Here is an 18,917-nt window from a genome sequence, read left to right as displayed (position 1 = left end):
AGCACATCAACCAGAACTGAGCAAAGGTTCTAGCCTTCATTTGCTCTAACAAGAGCCATAAGACATCCCACACACTCCCACCAAGACATGGGCATTCTTTTCCAGTGGAAGCACAATTCTGTCCAGAGCCATTATGGGGACTAAATTAAAGCCAGCATGTTTCTGAACAAACTAACTCTAAAATGTAACTTGAATTTGGCTATCAAAAGCTGTTTGTAGTGGAGCTACTGGAACATATCTTCAAGAAGGATGCAAAAGCTCACATAGCTAAGGTAACTCTTAAGATGATTAGCACTGATGCTGTTACCTAGTTAGAGTAATGAAATATCCGCAAGAAAACAAGCAAGCTCAGAGCACCAAGAACTCCTTGTATTAACCCCGAGTTAAAAATATTCTCCTTTATTAGCAATAGCACTTAGACTTATATACCATTTCATAGTGCTTTACAGCCCTCTCTAAGTGGTTTACAGAGTCAGCCTATTGCCCCCAACAATCTGAGTCCTCATTTTTACCGACCTCAGAAGAATGGAAGGCTGAGTCAACCTTGAGCCTGGTGAGATTAAATCTGCCAAACTGCTGGCAGCCAACGATCAGCAGAAGTAGCCTGCAGTACTGCACTCTATTAGTAAGAAAACTGTATTTTGTATCCCCCTTTTTCATGCCCTTGTTCTGATAAACCAAGGCATGATAGCTTAATGCAAAGTCCCTGAGGCTGTTCTCTTGGCATGGTTCAAAGTTCTCTGCCCAAAATATTATTAGGAATCTTGGAACTGACAAACTGACTGATTTTGGCTTCTATGCTGCTCAACACCCACAAGCTATGAGCAGCTGGGAATTAGACTCTCCCAGATGCTCCCAGTTTGAAGGTGGGGTAAATTAAGGCCTAATTTGTAAATTCCTGGGTATTAGTTAAAATTCTTGAGTCTGCAGATGCTCATTTACTACACTTGACAAATCCTTTACAAGGTGTAACATTCAGTTTCATACTTGTTTGCAGTATGAAGCAGCACAAGCCATAATTTCACAGGTTTGATTTTTTTTCTGCATTGAACGGAAAGACTCTAACATGGACAAGGAAATTGTCTTTTTTTTTTTTTTACAGAAAGTGTTCCTATGACTTAAAATATATACATCCAATTTATAACATTGTATTATATAAACTGCCATTATATTATTGCCTTATATTATGGCAAAATGTAAATGTAATATTTTACAGATAGAAAAATATTTAAACAATCAGTAAAGGGAATATTTGTCAGACTGCCATAGAGTTAGTGTCATAGTTCTATTATTAAAAAATCATTGCAGCATTAGAACAAACTGTGTATGACATAGTGTATAACTAACTTTTACATATGGGAAAACAAGATTATTAAATACAGCCCTTCTGAATTATCACTCAAGATGTACATGCTTTTCTATGTCAGCTCTTCAATAAGCATGAACTTTGCATTACAGAAGAAGCAGAGATTGCATCATAACTGCAGCCTAACTAGTTCACTCTTACATCCATTTCTTCACCAATAAAACTGGGAATGCTGCTGAATATTTATCACATCCCTTTTCTGTAACAAATATCACCTTTAAAATATTTTGGATTCTCCAGTGGCTCTTGCTGTTCTGATTTTCTGCCCTATTTTAAAAGCAAGGAATGAGCTACAGTCTAAAAATAAATGGCCGTACACAATTTAAATTCATCCACATGTATAACCCACAGATTATATACTATAGCGTTCCATGGGCAAAAGTTTCAGTTCTGGAAACCCAGGGAATATGGCTGAAGGAATGCATCTGTAGCAACTCATTTAAAAGACACCCCCAAATTCCTTTTACAAACAAAATAAAGGGCTCTGATTCATTGCAGAGATCTGCCCAGTAAGTTGGAGCTTACTTGCTGAGCCAACTAACAATTTTGTAAATTGCCACAATTTGTCTATCCTTTGACTCATCCAAGCTTTGTATTTGACATGCTATGTCAGTTGACTCTTTAGAAAAGCTCCTTTTGTTTTTGTGCCTGGATATGAAGGATTCTAGGGGGTTTCCCTCAAGTGCAGCTATAAATACTAAGCAAACAATTAACTGCTTGGATTCAAATGGAGAAGCGTGTGTAAGGTGTTGATGAATTTCAACTGTATTTCCTTGCTATTATTTCTACCTTTGTTGCTTGGTAAACTGCAGCTCTGAACAAGTCTCTCATTATTCTAATGACACAGCAAACTTTTAGATCCAGAATGAGTTAATCACAATCTGCGGAGGCTCTGCCAATTAACCTGAGCCACTTACGTCAGTTGGCTGTCACAGAATCACCTTTACTCACTATGCTGGGAAACAAAAGTAGTTTTACCTGTTGAGTTACCTCAACTCAAAAGAAATGGATTCAAGCAGGTAGTGTCTGTGACAAAATAACATGTCTTTGTTTTTGGAAATGGCACTACACCATTTTTGAGGGATAAAGTTGAAGGAGCAGATGACGGGAACTGATACCATTTGTCACTTCCCCTTGGAAAGCCAAGCATGTACAGGTAGTCGTCAACTTACAACAGTTCATTTAGTGACAGTTCAAAGTTGCAGTGACACTGTAAAAAGTGACTTACAACTGTTTTTCACACTTATGACCATTGCAGCATCCCCATGGTCGTGTAATCAAAATTCAGACACTTGGCAACTGACTCATATTTATGACAATTGCAATGTCCTGGAGTCACGTGATCCCCTTTTGTAAACTTCTGACAAGCAAAATCAATGGGGAAGCTAGATTCACTTAACAACCATGTTACTTATCTGCAGTGGCTTACTTAATAACTGTGGCAAAGGTCATAAAATGGAGCAAAACTTACTTAATGAATGTCTCACTTATCAACAGAAATTTGGGGCTCAATTGTGGTTGTAAATCGAGGACTACCTATAGAGTGAGCAAAGCAAGTTCTAAAGGTGGTGGAAACTTGGATCTCCTTTTCTTCCTTCACCAGAGTGGATGAATTTACATTTCAGAGCACTTACCCACTGCTAATTAAATAAGGCTTTCTTGGTAGATTATACTATTATTTAAATTCTTCAAGCATTGTATGAAGGGGGAGGGGGAGGCTTAAAATTCTTCTGTAGTCATATTTCATTTTGAAAAATACTAATATAAAAAGGAGCGCCCTGATTTTCCCTCTGCTGCTTTCTCTGCAATTCTCTCTTCAGAGACAAAACACCATAAAAGAAACAGGCTACTTCTGTTAAAGCTTTGGTACCTCAATCCGAAAAAGCTTCTTCTCAATTGTTATAGGAAACAAAGTCCACGACCAACTGATTTTTTTTTATTTAATCCAATGAATTTTCAGGGCCTTGGTTGCCATAACAGTTAATGCAGCCACAACTCTCCAGCTCTCCTAATTATTAATTCCTGCATATTGGTATCACGTGAGAAAAGAAGCTTTGGGCAAATGGACAACTGTGTTAGAGAACCACAGCTGCCACAAGCTGGGACACTGTCACTTCTGCCCTATCTTTCCATAAATCTTACCTGCAGGGGGCAGTCAAAAAAATAAAGATGGCAGTCATGGAAATGCAGTTAAAGTGCCCCTCTTGAATGTGCATCAGCATGGGGATGAACAAACCACATTTTATTTTAATCGAGGTCAGTTAAATCCCTGTGGACTCATTCACACATCCTATTGACAGAGATGTGACCTTTCCCTTTCTTGCAACCCTGCAACAGCCAGGGACATTTCCTTGCTACAACAGATCCAGAATCTATTTATCACTTTTAGGAACCATTAATGTTAGTCAAAGCTGCTTATATTTTCAGTTTTTCTCTTGTCAGTCAAATACACCCAAGAGGGCAAATTCATGTGTAGATACAGTTTTACACTGACATTTTTCTCTTTTTTGATAAGAGATTAAGAGAGCGTGCCTTGGACTCATATAGCTGTCACCCATATAGCTGTCACATCCTTGAGATTGATAGTAGCTTTTCTAATACAAGGTTCAATGCCTGTTACTGAAAGATTTCAGTTTCAGATAAGGCATGCTAACCTTCTGAGCAACCAGCAAAATTCTTTGTGGTCTTTTTCATAGATTTCATTATGTACTAAAAATTGTCAACAATTTTTTAACCTCATTTACAATGAAATATTGCCACTGATGTTTTATCAGGAAAGTACTCTGATGTGTACACTATACTATCAGCAGATTAGCTCCTAATTCATTTACCAGCAATATAATGAACAATTTTGGACCAGAGCCATTTTTACTGCAGCAGTGATGTCCTTGTCTCCTGGCTTCAGAGAAGTTACATGTGTTTTCCAAGCATTGAATAATCAGTTGATAATATGTCTCACCCTAATGCTGAAGATCTTGTTTCTTGAGCAAAGGGTGTAACTCTTACATATTTCCTATATTTGTTTTTTGTTCGCCAATGGCAAAGATTGGTCTGAGATAACATGCACCAACTTACCTGGAACAAGGTGTTTGGTCCTTGCAGTCTGGCAGGACTCAAGGGAGCAATAGGACTGAGGCTACTCCAAAAGTGAATGCTAGAAAGCAGGGGACTCGGGGTCAACAGTAACCCATTTGGAGTCTACAAGACAAAACACACTAGCTTAGTCGTCTGTCAATAAATATGGCCATAAGGAGGCTAGTATGCCATTAACTTTCTCACTTTTATCATAGCTTGTTCAGTATTGCTTACATCCTATTTTCTAATACACATTTTGAATGGGGTATGTAGAGTCATATTCTAATATATTGTTTTCTTCATATCCCTGCATCAGTTCTAATGGAACACTTTCTAGTTGTTTCCCTGGAACATAATCAATGAAAGCATAGCTGGATTCAAAACAGCAGTCTTTCAATCATAAAACAGCTATTTTAGACCCCACACTAGATTGTTGCAGCCATCCAAACTTAACTACTATTTATTCTATAATATATCTTGAAAACAGCTACCCATTGTTCCCCTTTAGTTCCCTATGCCAGAGTATATCAATAGTCTTGAAAATATGCATTGGGTTGTGTTCATAATGTTTTTAAATAAATCCCCAGCTTGTTTACTCTCGTCTACATGTTTGATTTTATACATGTTCACACAATGCCACAAGTTGGTGAATGCACAAGTGTACTGGTTTTACCTCACTCCTCCATAGACCACTTTTTAATTGGTGTTCAGACATATGTTATGTAAACTCAAAAGTGACTTCCAACCTGAATCATCTTCACTGGAAGATTATATTTGAGGTTTGCAGTATATTAGAGAATCCAGAGAAGAAATTCAAGATGATGTCTATTTGAATGTAAACAAATAGCCAGGGCTTCTGAGTTATTTTTGTTTCCATTATTGTTGAAACCTGACAGGTGAAAGTTGGAATGTAATCGAGCAAATACCTACATCCATTAGTTCAGAGTTTGAACCTCAAACTCCTATCCAAAATATACCCTATTAAGTTCAATATGGCTCATGTCACACAATTGGACAGAGGTTGGAGCTTCAGTCCCACGCAGCTTGTGTGGATCTTCTGCTCATTAACTGCTATTTTCAACAGAATGACTCACAAAAAAAGCTGAGATTTCTCTTGCAAACAGCCCACAGCTTTGAAAGCAACTGTCAGGTCATTTATTTTTACAAGAACTGCAAACTTTCAGGCTTTTGTACCAAAAATAACCATGTTCCTTTTTTTAGGAATTGATCATTGCTCAGTGTTAAACTCTTCTACTGCAGCTTTTAGCATTGTTAGAACTTAGTTCTCAAGTGGCTAATCAGCAAAATGTCTAATTCCCTATGTTGTACATAGCACTTGAAGAGACTTTAAGCCAAACAAAGACCAATACTGAATATCAGAACTCCAGTCTAATCAATAAGTGGGTTAATCCTGAAAGAGGGATTGCTACAGTATTCTTTGAACTTTTCACATTTTCCATGAGAAGTCAGTTTTTGTATTAATACTTGGTAAAGTTAGAAACCTATATAAAATTAACAGCCATTTCAAGGGATAGTTCTCAAGATTTCAAAAAATATAAAGTGGTTCTCAGAACAAGATTTGCTCCCTGTGTGGTTGAAGCAATCACATCAATAGAAGTAGCAGGAAGTGCAGAAAGACTACCAAATTGAGATTCACCAAGCTTTGTTGGGAATTATAAAGCTGGATGGGATCTGTAGCCATTTAGATGGCTTCAGAATCCTTCATACGGAATGAGTTACCTAACCTTGATGCTTATGGAATACTATCCTTAACTACAGTTAGAATTTGAATTGACTCATATAATTACATATGAGTTTTTAATCCAGTACGTAAACAGTGAAAGTTGTAAACTTGTATTTCTATACATTTTGAGGTTCTGGAAAAATAAAAATGACAAATAGCACTGGAGGTATTGTAAAGACTGCTTGTCTTGAGACTTGTCCTGATATTTTTGATAAACTGATTATATTGAAAACTGATGTGTCTGGAGATGCTTACATTTTTTATAATCTTTTCTTGACTTTTGCAATGATCCTTCAGTTTTCTTGATATTAATGTCTTTCTTTCTTTGCAGAATTATAAGCCCTAAATTATATTTGGTATGATGCAGAACCTCTGAAATGACTTTACATCAGTTTTGTATGGAGTGTTCTGAAACTGCCCTCATGCGATATGCTTGCTGACTAATATTTATCCAGGCAGAACTGATCAAAAATAGAATGTTTGTGCTGTTTTCTTTCTTCTGTTCTGAAGATATGTTGGTTAAATATACCTTAACAGAAGGGGAGAAAGAAAATAGCGCTTGCATCCTATTTTTGATCATTTCTGTGTGGATAAATATCAGTCAGCAAGTGCAATATGCTTAAAGATTGTCAAATAACTCTTACTATGTCAGAAAATAACAAATGAAACAAGAGTCCGGTGTGTGTGACCACAGAGTCAGCATTGAGTTCTGGTGACTGCTTGGGCAAGTCCCTGCAGTTTTCTTGTCAAGATTTTAAAAGATGTTTGCCATTGCCTCTTTCCAAGGGCTGACAGAAAGTGTCTACGTCTAACGATGGGGCAGGGCCCACATTACCACCTAGAGTTTGAAAAAGAAGCATCTAAGGGAAAAGCCGGATGACTGCAATACAGCGCTCTCTTCCAGTCTTTGTACTGTTACAAAAAGATGCTGTCCTCATATACCCAAGCCCTATTCTACTGAAATAAGAAGGCCGGTAACTTGGGCTATTTTTACAATTTTAATATTAGACAAGTTAATAAAAGTGACTGCAGAATGATGAATGCCTCCCCCCCCTTTATTTTCCTTCTCATTTTACCTACTGGCAGGTAACATGTGTTACCTGCCAGTAGGATAACAGTTACCAGCCACTCTCCCTGGTGTGGGGTGGGGTCAGACAAGTGTAGAAAAGGGATTGGAACAATTTGCTTAACCACCCATCAATTTGAACAAACCAACTGAATGCACAGAAGAGTTCCACAAGTGTCACCTGTATTTAACATTCCAAAAGGATTACACATCAGTAAAAAATAATCTGTCTGATAGGGATACATGGTGGGAGATTGTCATGAATGAGATCTATCCTCAATTGAAAGGGAATGGAAGTGCCAGTGGCAAATGGCCACACCAAGAAGCCCACGGAGGACACAAGGTATGCATTCCTCCGTCAGAAACCAAAACAAACAAAACAAAAAATAGAACAAGTAAAAAGTGCTATCATGCAAATCAGCAGAAGCAGTGGAAAAAACTTCAATGCACTCTTTAGTAACAATGCACAGTCCATTTCTTTAAGCATGAGGATAATGCTCATTCCAAAGAGTGCTAAACTAAGGTATATAAGGAGCAGCATTACATGTTGGAAAAAAGTTCAAGGCAGGCATAATGGTAGCAAGCTCCAGTCTCTTTTGCAGCCCATATCAAAATGGACGTAGCTGGCAATTGGAGGAAAGGAAGTACAGTATGCCTTCAGTAGCCTAAAGTGGTCAGTCGTAGCTGGTCAGATCCCAGCCTCTAATTACACTATCAATGAAGCATACTAAAATGTATCAATGGCAAAAAGTGAGTTGGATAAAGAGGGAAAGCGCTACTTTAAAACTGAAACATGATTTTCCGGTAAGTGATTTCAGGTACAATCTGAGAATAAGGCAAAGGCAACATAAGACAAGTCATATCAACAGTTACTGGTGCATATATGTATCATGTTAAGGGATGCAAGGATAACACCTGGCTTAAGTACAGCAGCTGGGGGAAAGATTTTTTTAAACTTCATAGATCTTGCTACGTTAAAAGTAAGCAGATGTTAATTATGGCTAATTTTGTGTGAATCAAACCTTGTTTATTTCTGCTTCTAATACATCCATTCTATCTCTTTTTCTGATGATATATAGCATTTCTCTGCATCTTTGTGCTTTTCCTATCCTCTCATTCCCTTGACTGCAATTAGCAAATAATACATTATTGGAGAAGCAGAGAAAGAACAATCCACCTTAATTCAAAACAGCACTGTTCCCTGCCATGGCCTATTTATTCACGATTTTGATAAATGCAATTCAGAATGGTTTTTAATTAAGGGGGGCTAATTGAGGAAACCATTGAGGCTCACAGCCATTAAAATGGAATAGAACATTATTTTATATCTCTTCATTTTTTTTAATCAAAATTTTTGCCAGGGCTTTAGAACAATGAAAAGAATGAATTCTACCATGTGCCTTTATGTAAACTCACTGAGAGCTTCATCAGTACCACTGTCAACCATATTGTTTATAAGAGCTAAACCTACATCCTAAATCACATCTTCAAGTCAATAACTACTATGTTACAGAATTATCCGTCCCATGCACACATATCTACCTACTTTCTACTTGTGTACTGATATTTTACATTTACCCTCAATGTAGCCTGGGCCTTAATCTTTCTTTAAAAATCAAGAATGTTTCTCTCTGAATATTGCATAATTAAATTTCTATGACTGGCACTATATGTTGTACTAAATTCCATGAAGTATAATTGAGCACATATGCATAAGAACAGACTGGAAATATCTTGTCAAGATTGCAGCGTTTGTTTAAAACGCCAGGGTTAGCTCTGCTACTGGATGGACAACATAAAGCTTTTGTAAAAGGACAATATAGGAAGAGAAGGCTTGCAATTGCCCATCACTATCCTCTTTCTGGAAACAAAAGGGAAATCCAATGCTTAGTTTGCAAAACACATATTTTTCATTGCCAAGGCAGTTCCCAGTCAGAGGAGCAAAAACAGGAGCAGAGCAAAGTAAAGCTCATTTGAACCTCAGTACAAAAGGGAGAAGCAGTTCGTTACCCTTCTGGAGTCAGCTTTTCTTGTTTTCTGAACATCCTCAAGCCATTTTCTGATTAAATAAAACAATCTGACCCAAACATGTCAATTGGTATTTTGCTTGCATGAGGCCTAGTGCCAGCAGAATACAAAGGGCTATTAAGAATTCCGGTTGCCAATTGGTCAGAGAAAAAACAAAACTTGTTCTTAAACATTCACTGTAGACAAATCTTGCTATGCAGATACACATTTCTAGGTCCTGACATGGAATGGTTAATTTTGACTTCTCTGTGGTAGGGCCCACATTACAACTTTCCCTGGACTTGAAGCAAGCCCTGATCTTAGAGGACGTTAAAAATATACTTATTCATTCGGTCCGTTACAAGTTTTTTTAAGCATTATATTTCTTGACTTAATAATGTCTTACTGTCTTTACATATTATCTAGAGATGTTAAAGAGAGAGAACATATAGATTTTTAAATAAACCCCGTTTCCCCCAAAATAAGACATCCCCTGATAATAAGCCCAATTGGGTTTTTGAGCGCATGGCAATAAGACCAAGCACTTATTTCAGGATTGAAAAAAATATGACAGGATCTTATTTTTGGGAAAACACGGAAGGTATTTCTCTCTGGTGATAGTGATTCCTTCTGGACATGTTAGGCTATATCAGCTTGCAAATGGAATATCACCTATTGGTTCTTTTGTCCTTGATGACTACTTTATACCAAGAATTCTGCAAAGTGAAATCCCATCGCATCTGGAGGTTTCCAATTTGAGAAATATTGTTCTATTCTTCAAAACACGTTACCATTACAGAGTGTCATACATCCAACTAAGCCATTAACAACCACTTTTGTCACGCTCATGAAAATCCATGGGCTGGGCTGTTTTCATGAAGAGCAGAAAGATGCTGAGCTCATACAAAGTGTGAAGAAAGTCTTCCAAATAATTTTTAAATATGCAACCCCAATAAGAAACTTTACCAGATTTCTTATAATCCAAAATGTTCATTTTATAATAACTGTCTCCTCAAAGAAAACTGCACATCTCCAGACAATGCAGAATCTTTAGACCAGGGGTGCCAAACTTGCGTCGTCGTGGCGGCATCACATGATGTATCGTGACTTTTTTTCCCCTTTGCTAAACCGGGCAGGGCGTGACCAATGCGTGACGCATCCGGCCCATGGGCCATGAGTTTGACACCCCTGCTCTATACATTCCTATCTGAACTCCTGCAGAACACTATTCTTACTTTTGGCCATGCTGCCTGGGCACTATGGTTGAACACATTTGGAATTGCCAAGCTGGAGAAGTGAATTTATTCTGTTTGGCTGGGGAACAGAATGTTGCCAAAACACTCCACAACAACATGGTTGTAACAGTGCTTCTCTTTTGAACATTCTCCCCCCAAAAAATTCCTCTAGTACCTATACTTACAAATATGCATTTGCTGCTGCTCTGACTTTTTATATCATTTTCTAATGCTTTTATTTATAATAACTATAGATAATTGTTATTGTTAAGCACAAGTACAGGGAATTTTCATCTTCTGGCCAGGAATAGGTTGCATGGATTTATATAATATCTGCCAGCTTATTTCCTAAGTCACCTGTTTTCTCCAGGTAAGAAAAATCACTTATCTACAGCTGGGATAGACTTAATTCTGCCCTTCACAAAATCCTGGAATTCATCTCCCTTGCTAAATTGATTTTCCTCCCATTGGCTCTGATTGTTAACACTTCTAACAGGAAGTAACTTAAATAATAAATTGCATAGTCGATGTCCATTGTTTTTTTTTACTGTTAAGTGATCAGTTGGTCGGTCTGTCTGTCTGTCTGACTGACTGACTAACTAACTAACTAACTATCATTTGTGATGGTATATTTCTCTAAATTCTGCCCAAATAAGCTTTGAAATTGCTTTACAATAACCATGAAGCATGTCGTGTCAATAAATTTTTTAGAATTACAACTAGGAATTCAAAGACATCTGTCTTACCTGTGCGGTGAAGAAAGCAGGGGTCAAGGATCCTGAGGGAAGCGCAGGGCTATTGAGGGCAATAGAGCCGAGGTCAGTACTTGAAAGAACCATTGGAGGTGCGGAGATCTCTAAGCCTTTGGGTTTTTTAGCCTTTGGAGGAAGAGAAGGAGATTTTACTTTGGATCCTGAAGAAAGATTCAATGGCTCAAGAGAATCTGAATCCTGGCAAGTAGACTCCAGATAGATCTTTCTGTGTTCTGAGGGAAGGGGTGAGTTAGGTGACAGAGATGGTGATCGAGAGGAAGCTGATGAAGCTGAGGATATGCTCGTTGTGTTGGGCAACATTAAGGATGATATTTTTGCAGAGACAGAGGATGCTAAAAATGTAGACGCATTTGCTGCTTCAGATGTGGATGGCAATGACACAACAGGCCTCATGACTTGCTTGTCTGTTTTGTTTGTCACAAATCTAATAACAGTCCGGACTTCTTCCAGAGGTGTGGTTTCTTCCAATTTCTCCTCCAGCTTTTCTGTTTTAATTTGCTTGAGAGTTTCTGGCTGATTTTGTAAGGAATTGATGGTGAAAGATGAGTACAGCCCTGAATGAATGTATTCGTTGCGGCTTGTGCCTTTCAAGACTGGGAGACCATGCTTATGCTGTTCTCTGCTCTCCAGAGGCATCTTGCAGTCGCTGTCCTGCAGCAAAAGGCTTTCTCTGCTGATTTCCACAGCATGAGGATCCATCTTTAAGATTTCCGGGAAAGAAACAAACTTGTACACAAACTTTTGACCAATCACCTTCTTGATAATGTTCTGCAGAAAATATCAAAGCAGGTATGAAAAAATATGTAAGTGACTTGACAAAATAGCTCAAAGAAGTACAAGTGACTAACTAAAGAAAAGGCCCCAAGTTCAATCCTGGCACCTCTGGATAAAAATATTGGGAGAATGACATTGTCACAGACTTCAAGAAGTTGTTAATTCAATCACCAGCACTGGGCTTTAGGGCCAAAATGGTTTAATACAATATAGGATAAATTTTGTTAACAACAGCTCTTCACAGAAAATTCAGGATTCTGTATTTTCTTGTCACTCTCCCTTTCTTCTGTACTTTCCCCTTTCTTTTCTAACCTTCCAAAACATAATTTTTAATATACTCAAAACACTGTTCTTTCTTTTTAAGCTACATGCAACATTGTCTTTTCTTACTATCCAGGACTATTGTACTTTTTTTAATGTAGTCATTTTATATTCCATCCTTATCAATATGCCTAACAGCGATATATTGGATGGGCACCATTCTAATTACCCCTAAAATGCTCTTAAAAGAAACAGAAGACATTATAGGATTTAAAACCATATACTAATCAATTTGTTGGAAACTAATCAAGGAGAGAAGCAACTTAGAACTAAGGAGAAATTTCCTGGCAGTTAGAACAATTAATAAGTGGAACTTGCCGGCAGAAGTTGTGAATGCTCCAACACTGGAAATTTTTAAGAAGATGTTGGATAACCATTTGTCTGGTTATCCAAGTCGTATAGGGTTTCCTGCCTGGGCAGGGGGTTGGATTACAAGACCTTCAAGGTCCCTTCCAGCTCTGTTATTTTATTCTATTCTATTCTACTACAGGTAGTCCTCAACTTATGACTGCAATTGAGCCCTAAATTTCTGTTGATAAGCTTCCTCATTGACTTTGCTTGTCAGAATGCTGCAGGTGATCACATGACCTCAGGACATTGCAACTTATCATAAACATGAGCCAGTTGACAAGTATCTGTATTTTTATCATGTGTCCATGGGGATGCTATAATGGTCAAAGTGTAAAAAACTGTCGTAGGTCACTATTTTCAGTGCCGCTGTAACTCTAAAGTCACTAAACGAACTGTTGTAAGTGGAGGACTACCTGTATAATTCTAATTTTTGTACTGGAGTCTTTTACTACTATACCACCATATCATAAAAGGGCTGTGAAACCCTTTGAAAGGAGTGCTTCAGAAAGCATAGAAGGGCATACAAAGTGCCCCTTTTCAAATTCTTAAGCAGCTGCCACTTTTTCATGTTCACACAGCTGCTTCCCAAGTGCTCCTGGCTGTCTCTGCATTCAGGCCTTAGACAGAGCCAAGTGGCCTTGCTTGCAGATCGTGCAGAGCCAGCTGGGAATTGCTTCCAAAGCAGCCGTGTAAGCTTTCTTATAACACCGTGTTATTATCTAGCGCTATTCCAACATTGAAATTAATATTTTATTTTACAATTTAAAAAAATGTAAAGTCGTGTAAATTACATTAGAAGAAGATTTTTTTTGTTTTGTTCTTCTGCAAAAAAATAAATAATGTTACCATTTTCAGGATAAACACCAAAATATGCAGCAAAGAATTAGAATTTTTTTAAAAAAAGAAAGAAAGAAAATTTAAAAATTTCCGCAAGTGCATTGAAAGGAAAACATCCTTGTCTCTGGGTCGGAGAAACCAGGTACAACGTATATATAAGACTATTTTTGTTTATCTAAAATTAAAAAATACCTTGTCATAATAGTATCTCAGAGCTCTGCTCAGTTTATCATAATTCATGTTAGTTTTGTTTTTTCTGAGTCCCCACAGCTTAGCCACCTCTTCTGCCTTAAGTAACTTAAATTCACCATCATTGGATGTCCAACAAATCAGGTGTTCATGTTTCTGGTCAAGAAGCAACTGCAACAGGAATTGCCACAGTGTGATTGCACTCTCCATGCCTACAATAAAGCAAAATAAAAGGAGGAGAATAAAGAGAATGTGAATATTGCTGCACTCAGAAATGGGCAAGTGGCTTGAAAGTCAGCCTACAATTTGTAGGACCTATTTTTGAGAAGTCCTTCATCTTCTTATCTTGATTGACACTGGAAAGAAAAATCATAGTAAGCTATAAAAAAACACTAGCATGCTTTCCCACTAATTCCACTGTAAAATGCATACAATGATTTAATGTAATTCAATTTTCTCTGTTTTAAAAAAGAAAATGAGGAAACAGAGATAAAAACCATGTCAGTTCTCATCCACTATTAGTATTATCACATCACAACTATCACTAGCCAGCAGATTTTTTTACTAAAGGGGGATAATTCTAAAAAGTGTAACCCAGTTACAAAAGAGATATACATCTGCCTTAAACTCAAATTAGTTTCAAATATAACACATAAGTAGGATTCTATATGTAAGTATGTATATACAAGTAGCTCTCGACTTACAACTATAATTAGAACCATAAATTCATCATAAGTTGTTATGGTTGTAAATCAAGGCACCCATGTGACCAGAAGTAATTTTCTGATCTTTTTTGCAGTGGTTGTAAGCAAACCACTGTCATAGTTGTTAAGCCAATATAGCAGTCATTAAGTGAATCCAAAAAAACATCACAAATCACAGTCACATGACTGTAGAATGCCACAACTGGTCATGAAGCTGATCTGCCCGACATGGGCAGGTGTGGTTTGCTTGCTAATAATCCCAATAACTATTTCCAACACTGCATTCATCTATGTTTCATTTAACCAAGATCAAATATTCTGCAAATGACACTAGAAAACTATGTTTTACAATCTGGGAAACATGAGTTCACATAAAATAGTACACAATATACAATAAACTTAAAGTTGTTTATTACCACATATGAACTAGAGCCATTGTTCTAAGCTTTAATTGATAAATTAAAGTGTTACAGTGGACTGTTATTCTTGGCAATCACCATAGATCAAGGCGCCTTCAGAAAGATAACAATACCACATTGTTTCAGAATATGCCACTCTTGTATCTCTTAATATCTTCCTATAGAAAAATGAAGTTGAAATTAGTAAGAAAGTATGGGCGGAACTGCAAATGGAATTACCCATCTTGTTATAGTTTGTTTATGATGGATTGTGTGACTGAGCAAAAACACTTCCACTAAAACTTAAATATGTCCAACAGCTTCCCTGAGGAGACTGACCTGAACCCTTAATACCTTTTAGCATGCTGAAACCATTTTTATTTCAATGAACATTGTCCTCCTTTGATTTTTTTAGCTGTTGTAATTAGTTGCAGTATCTGACTTTATATTTTATTCTTTGTAGTAGTTCCATTGTTGTTGTTAGTCGCGAACTTGTGTCCAACCAATCGTGACCCCATGGACAACGTTCCTCTAGGCCTTCCTGTCTTCTACAAACCCCTGTAGTCCATTTAAGATCGGGCCTACTGCTTCAGTGACTCCATCCAGCCGCCTCATTCTCTGTCATCCCGTTCTTCTTTTGCCCTCAATTGTTCCCAGCATTAGGCTGTTCTCCAGTGAGCTTTTTGGTACTGTTAATGGGGTTTTCATGGTGAAGATACTGGAGTGGGTTGCCATTTCCTTCTCCAGTGGATCACGTTTTGTCAGAGCTCTCTGCTATGACCTCTCCGTCTTGGGTGGCCCTGCATGGCATAGCTCATAGCTTCATTGAGCTACGCAAGCCCCTTCGCCACGACAAGGCAGTGATCCATGAAGAGGAGTTCCATTGAGAACCCCTCAAGTATACTTCAGTGTACATAGAAAAAATAAAAGTTATTTAAGAAAATATGTATTCGTGCAAAAGTAAAAACCTTGAAACTTGTTTTCATTTAGTCCAGAATAATTTCCAATTTAAATAAACTTTCATCAGTAACGTATTAAAAATTCATTATGTATAAAAAAATAATCCAAAGGAGGCATATTAACTCTTGCAATTTTTAAAATTTTTATTATTTTGTTTTGGGGACAAAAAGTAAAAGTATGGAAAATAACACTGACCAAAAAAAATTGAATGCAACAGCAAAGCCTTAATGAATCCCTAGTTAATAATTACTTTATTCATATTTAGTTCGCATTTTTAGTTAGATAGACAAAGTAATACATAAATGTCTTTTCCCACAGAAATATTGAATAGATTTTTAAAATATTTTATGTCATTTTAAAATTACAAATGTCATATAATTATGTGAATTTAACTTTATATTTTGGTTCTTTATTTTTTCTGCTTTCTTATTAGTGATTTTTTTTAAACTATACATTTTTTAAAATTATCCTTATCATGTTTTTGAATATGTTTAAACTCAGAGTCAGGCTTCGTTAGGGTTTGGATCTAAAGCAGTGGTCCCCAACCTTTTTATCGCCGCGGCCCGCTGAGCGCGCGCAGGGGTGGGGGCACGGCCCAGGAGCTTTTGCGCACGGCCCATTGCGCACGGCCCAGGAGCCTTTGCGCTGCAGCGTTCATGTCCCCCGGCCGCTGCGCGGCCCGGTGCCAGGTACTCCACGGCCCGGCACCGGTCCGCGGACCGGGGGTTGGGGACCACTGATCTAAAGTACTCTTGCTGAATATTTGGATCTACTAGGAAATCTCAGAATAATAGACTCACCTGGCAAAGTTAAAAAATACTCTTGGCAAACTTGTTTTCTCTTGGTGCCAAGGTGACTGCACAGACTTGTCCATGATGTCACCCAGAATCCAACTCATCGCCTGAGCTTTTAAACAAACCAATAAAGAATATTTGTAGCTCAGGGTTGAAATGAGGGGTTCTTGGTGCTCTCTGAGCTTGCTTGTTTTCTTGCAGATGTTTCATTACCCAAATTAGGTAACATCGTCAGTGCTACCAGCTACTAGTCCTTACTAGCACTGATGCTGTTACCTAGTTAGGCTAATTGTAAGCCGCTCTGAGTCTCCGGAAAAGGGCAGCATATAAATCGAAACAATAAATAAATAAATAAATAAATAAATAAATAAATAAATAAATAAATAAATAAATAAACGTCTGCAAGAAAACAAGCAAGCTCAGAGAGCAACAAGGACCCCGCTTTTAAACAAAGTTCATTGAACATGTCTGCCACTAGATGGCACACGATTTCTGTCTCTCTATACTACCAGTTCTTTTGTACTTCTTAGGCAGTAAAAATGTCACATTTCTTCTGCAAGATCTTAGATAAACTACACAAAGAACCACTTCATATGATTTACGAATGTATCAGGCCTTAGTGCAGCACAGACAGAATTTTAAATTGCTAGTGTATATATATTACATGTATGTATATATGTGTGCCTGTCTGCATGTGTCTGTGTGTATAACACAAAACCATATTTATGGCAAATAACCAAGCAATCAAAAATGTTTTATTAACTTCCCAAGGCAACTTACTGAGGAAAATACTGAATGTACAAGAATATCAATTCCCACTTTCAGCATTTTTATAGGCAAGTTGTTCAAAAAACATATCTCTGATTTTTTTTACTGCCCCATAAACTTAAATTCTCCTACAGGGGGCAAGAAATACCAATGGGGGGATCAGAGGCAGGAATTTGTTTCATTTATTGCCATCCATATAATGCAAAACAATAGAGGTTAAGTATGGGTTTTAAAGGCGTTCTAATTTCTCATAATACTTTAGCAATTCAAGGTAAATTCTAACAGAGATTAGGGATAAACCCACTTCTGTACTAAGATAAAAGTAGCAGGAATACCCTGAGGGAAGCCCAAAATCTTCCTTTATATAAACTGCAGTGTAGCAGAAGCTATTCTGGACCCATTATGTGAAGCCTTGCTTTCTGGAGAAGTCTATATTGCTGGGAAAGAAAACACAAAAAGAGGATGACTAGCAGCAAGTGAATGGCCTCAACTATAACAGCGTTACGTGCCCTTAGGCATACAGTCATGGCCACATGACTGAGGGAATGTCTTCGGACAATGCTGGCTCCCTCAGCTATGAAACAGAGATGAGCACTGGCCCCTAGAGTCAGACACAACTGGAAAAGGGAAAACCTTTACCTTTATGGCAGCAGTGTGTGCCATAGAAGGATTTGAAAAAACAGGTTAGGAACAGATTTTCCTGGAGAAAATCTATCCACCTGGACACTAAGAGTTGACATCATCTGGATGGCACATAACAGTACATTCAATACATTACAATAGTACATTCAGTACAAGCGATAGGTTTGTGCATTCACATGTTCATTTCCATTTTTAAACGAAAAGGTAATACCAAAAGGTTTTGGGTTTTGCAGTCTTAGCACTATACCCGTGATGATGAACCTATGCCATGCATGCCAGAGATGGCACGCAGAACCCTCTCCGCTGGCACGCATGCTGTTGCCCCAAGTCAGATCTTCGTGGCGTTTCTTTTGTGAGCTTCTGTTTCCCTGCAAATGAGGAAACAGGAAACAGGAGCTCGTGAAAGAAAAAGATCTTAGCTCTTGCCGCGCTGCCGGTGTTGGGATGCTCTGCCTCCCGCCAGCCAGCTGGTCATCAGGTCTCTGCTGTGCATGCGCGCATGTCCATGCATGCATGTGCACATGTCCGCACACGCCCATGCGCATGCTCACACATGTCTGAGTGTGGGAACATGTCCGCGCACACACACACCTTTCCGTTTGGGCATGCACGCGTGCAGTTCGGTGTCTAAAAGGTTCGCCATCTCTATACTTTTCTTCATTTAGACCAGGGTTTCTCAAAACTGTGGATCATTTACTCTTGGAGGGTCATCAGCAACTTGAGGGGAGATTATATATTTTTTTAAAAAAACTGCTCAAGCTTGCATTAGCAGTCTTGAGTACTAGTAAAATTCACTCCAGACACTGCTGTTCACTTTGCTGTTTTTGAGAACCAAATTATATATAAATTAAAATCTAAATATTAAAAGTATGATATACAAATTAAAATGCAACTATTAAAAGTAAAAAGCTTA

At 37.9% G+C, this 18,917-nt stretch overlaps 1 protein-coding gene across 5 annotated transcripts in view; it reads right to left on the bottom strand.

Moving 5' to 3' along the window:
- The window catches only part of ELK3 (ETS transcription factor ELK3), a 51,997-nt gene that overhangs the window by 2,345 nt on the left and 30,735 nt on the right, over positions 1-18,917 (bottom strand). For all 5 annotated transcript variants that reach the window (XM_070947550.1, XM_070947551.1, XM_070947553.1 and 2 more), the window contains 3 exons: positions 13,742-13,950; positions 11,240-12,034; positions 4,442-4,564 (listed from right to left, as the gene is read on the bottom strand). In XM_070947550.1, coding sequence (XP_070803651.1) covers positions 4,442-4,564; positions 11,240-12,034; positions 13,742-13,948 — 1,125 coding nt within the window. In that variant the 5' untranslated portion in view covers positions 13,949-13,950. The remainder of the gene's footprint in view (positions 1-4,441; positions 4,565-11,239; positions 12,035-13,741; positions 13,951-18,917) is intronic.

The sequence above is a fragment of the Pituophis catenifer genome, unplaced genomic scaffold (assembly GCF_029215685.1).
Source record: "Pituophis catenifer annectens isolate HBS135680 unplaced genomic scaffold, rPitCat1.0.hap2 SCAF_7, whole genome shotgun sequence".
NCBI classification, from domain to species: Eukaryota; Metazoa; Chordata; class Lepidosauria; order Squamata; family Colubridae; genus Pituophis; species Pituophis catenifer.
This window is presented reverse-complemented; position numbering and strand designations above follow the sequence as displayed.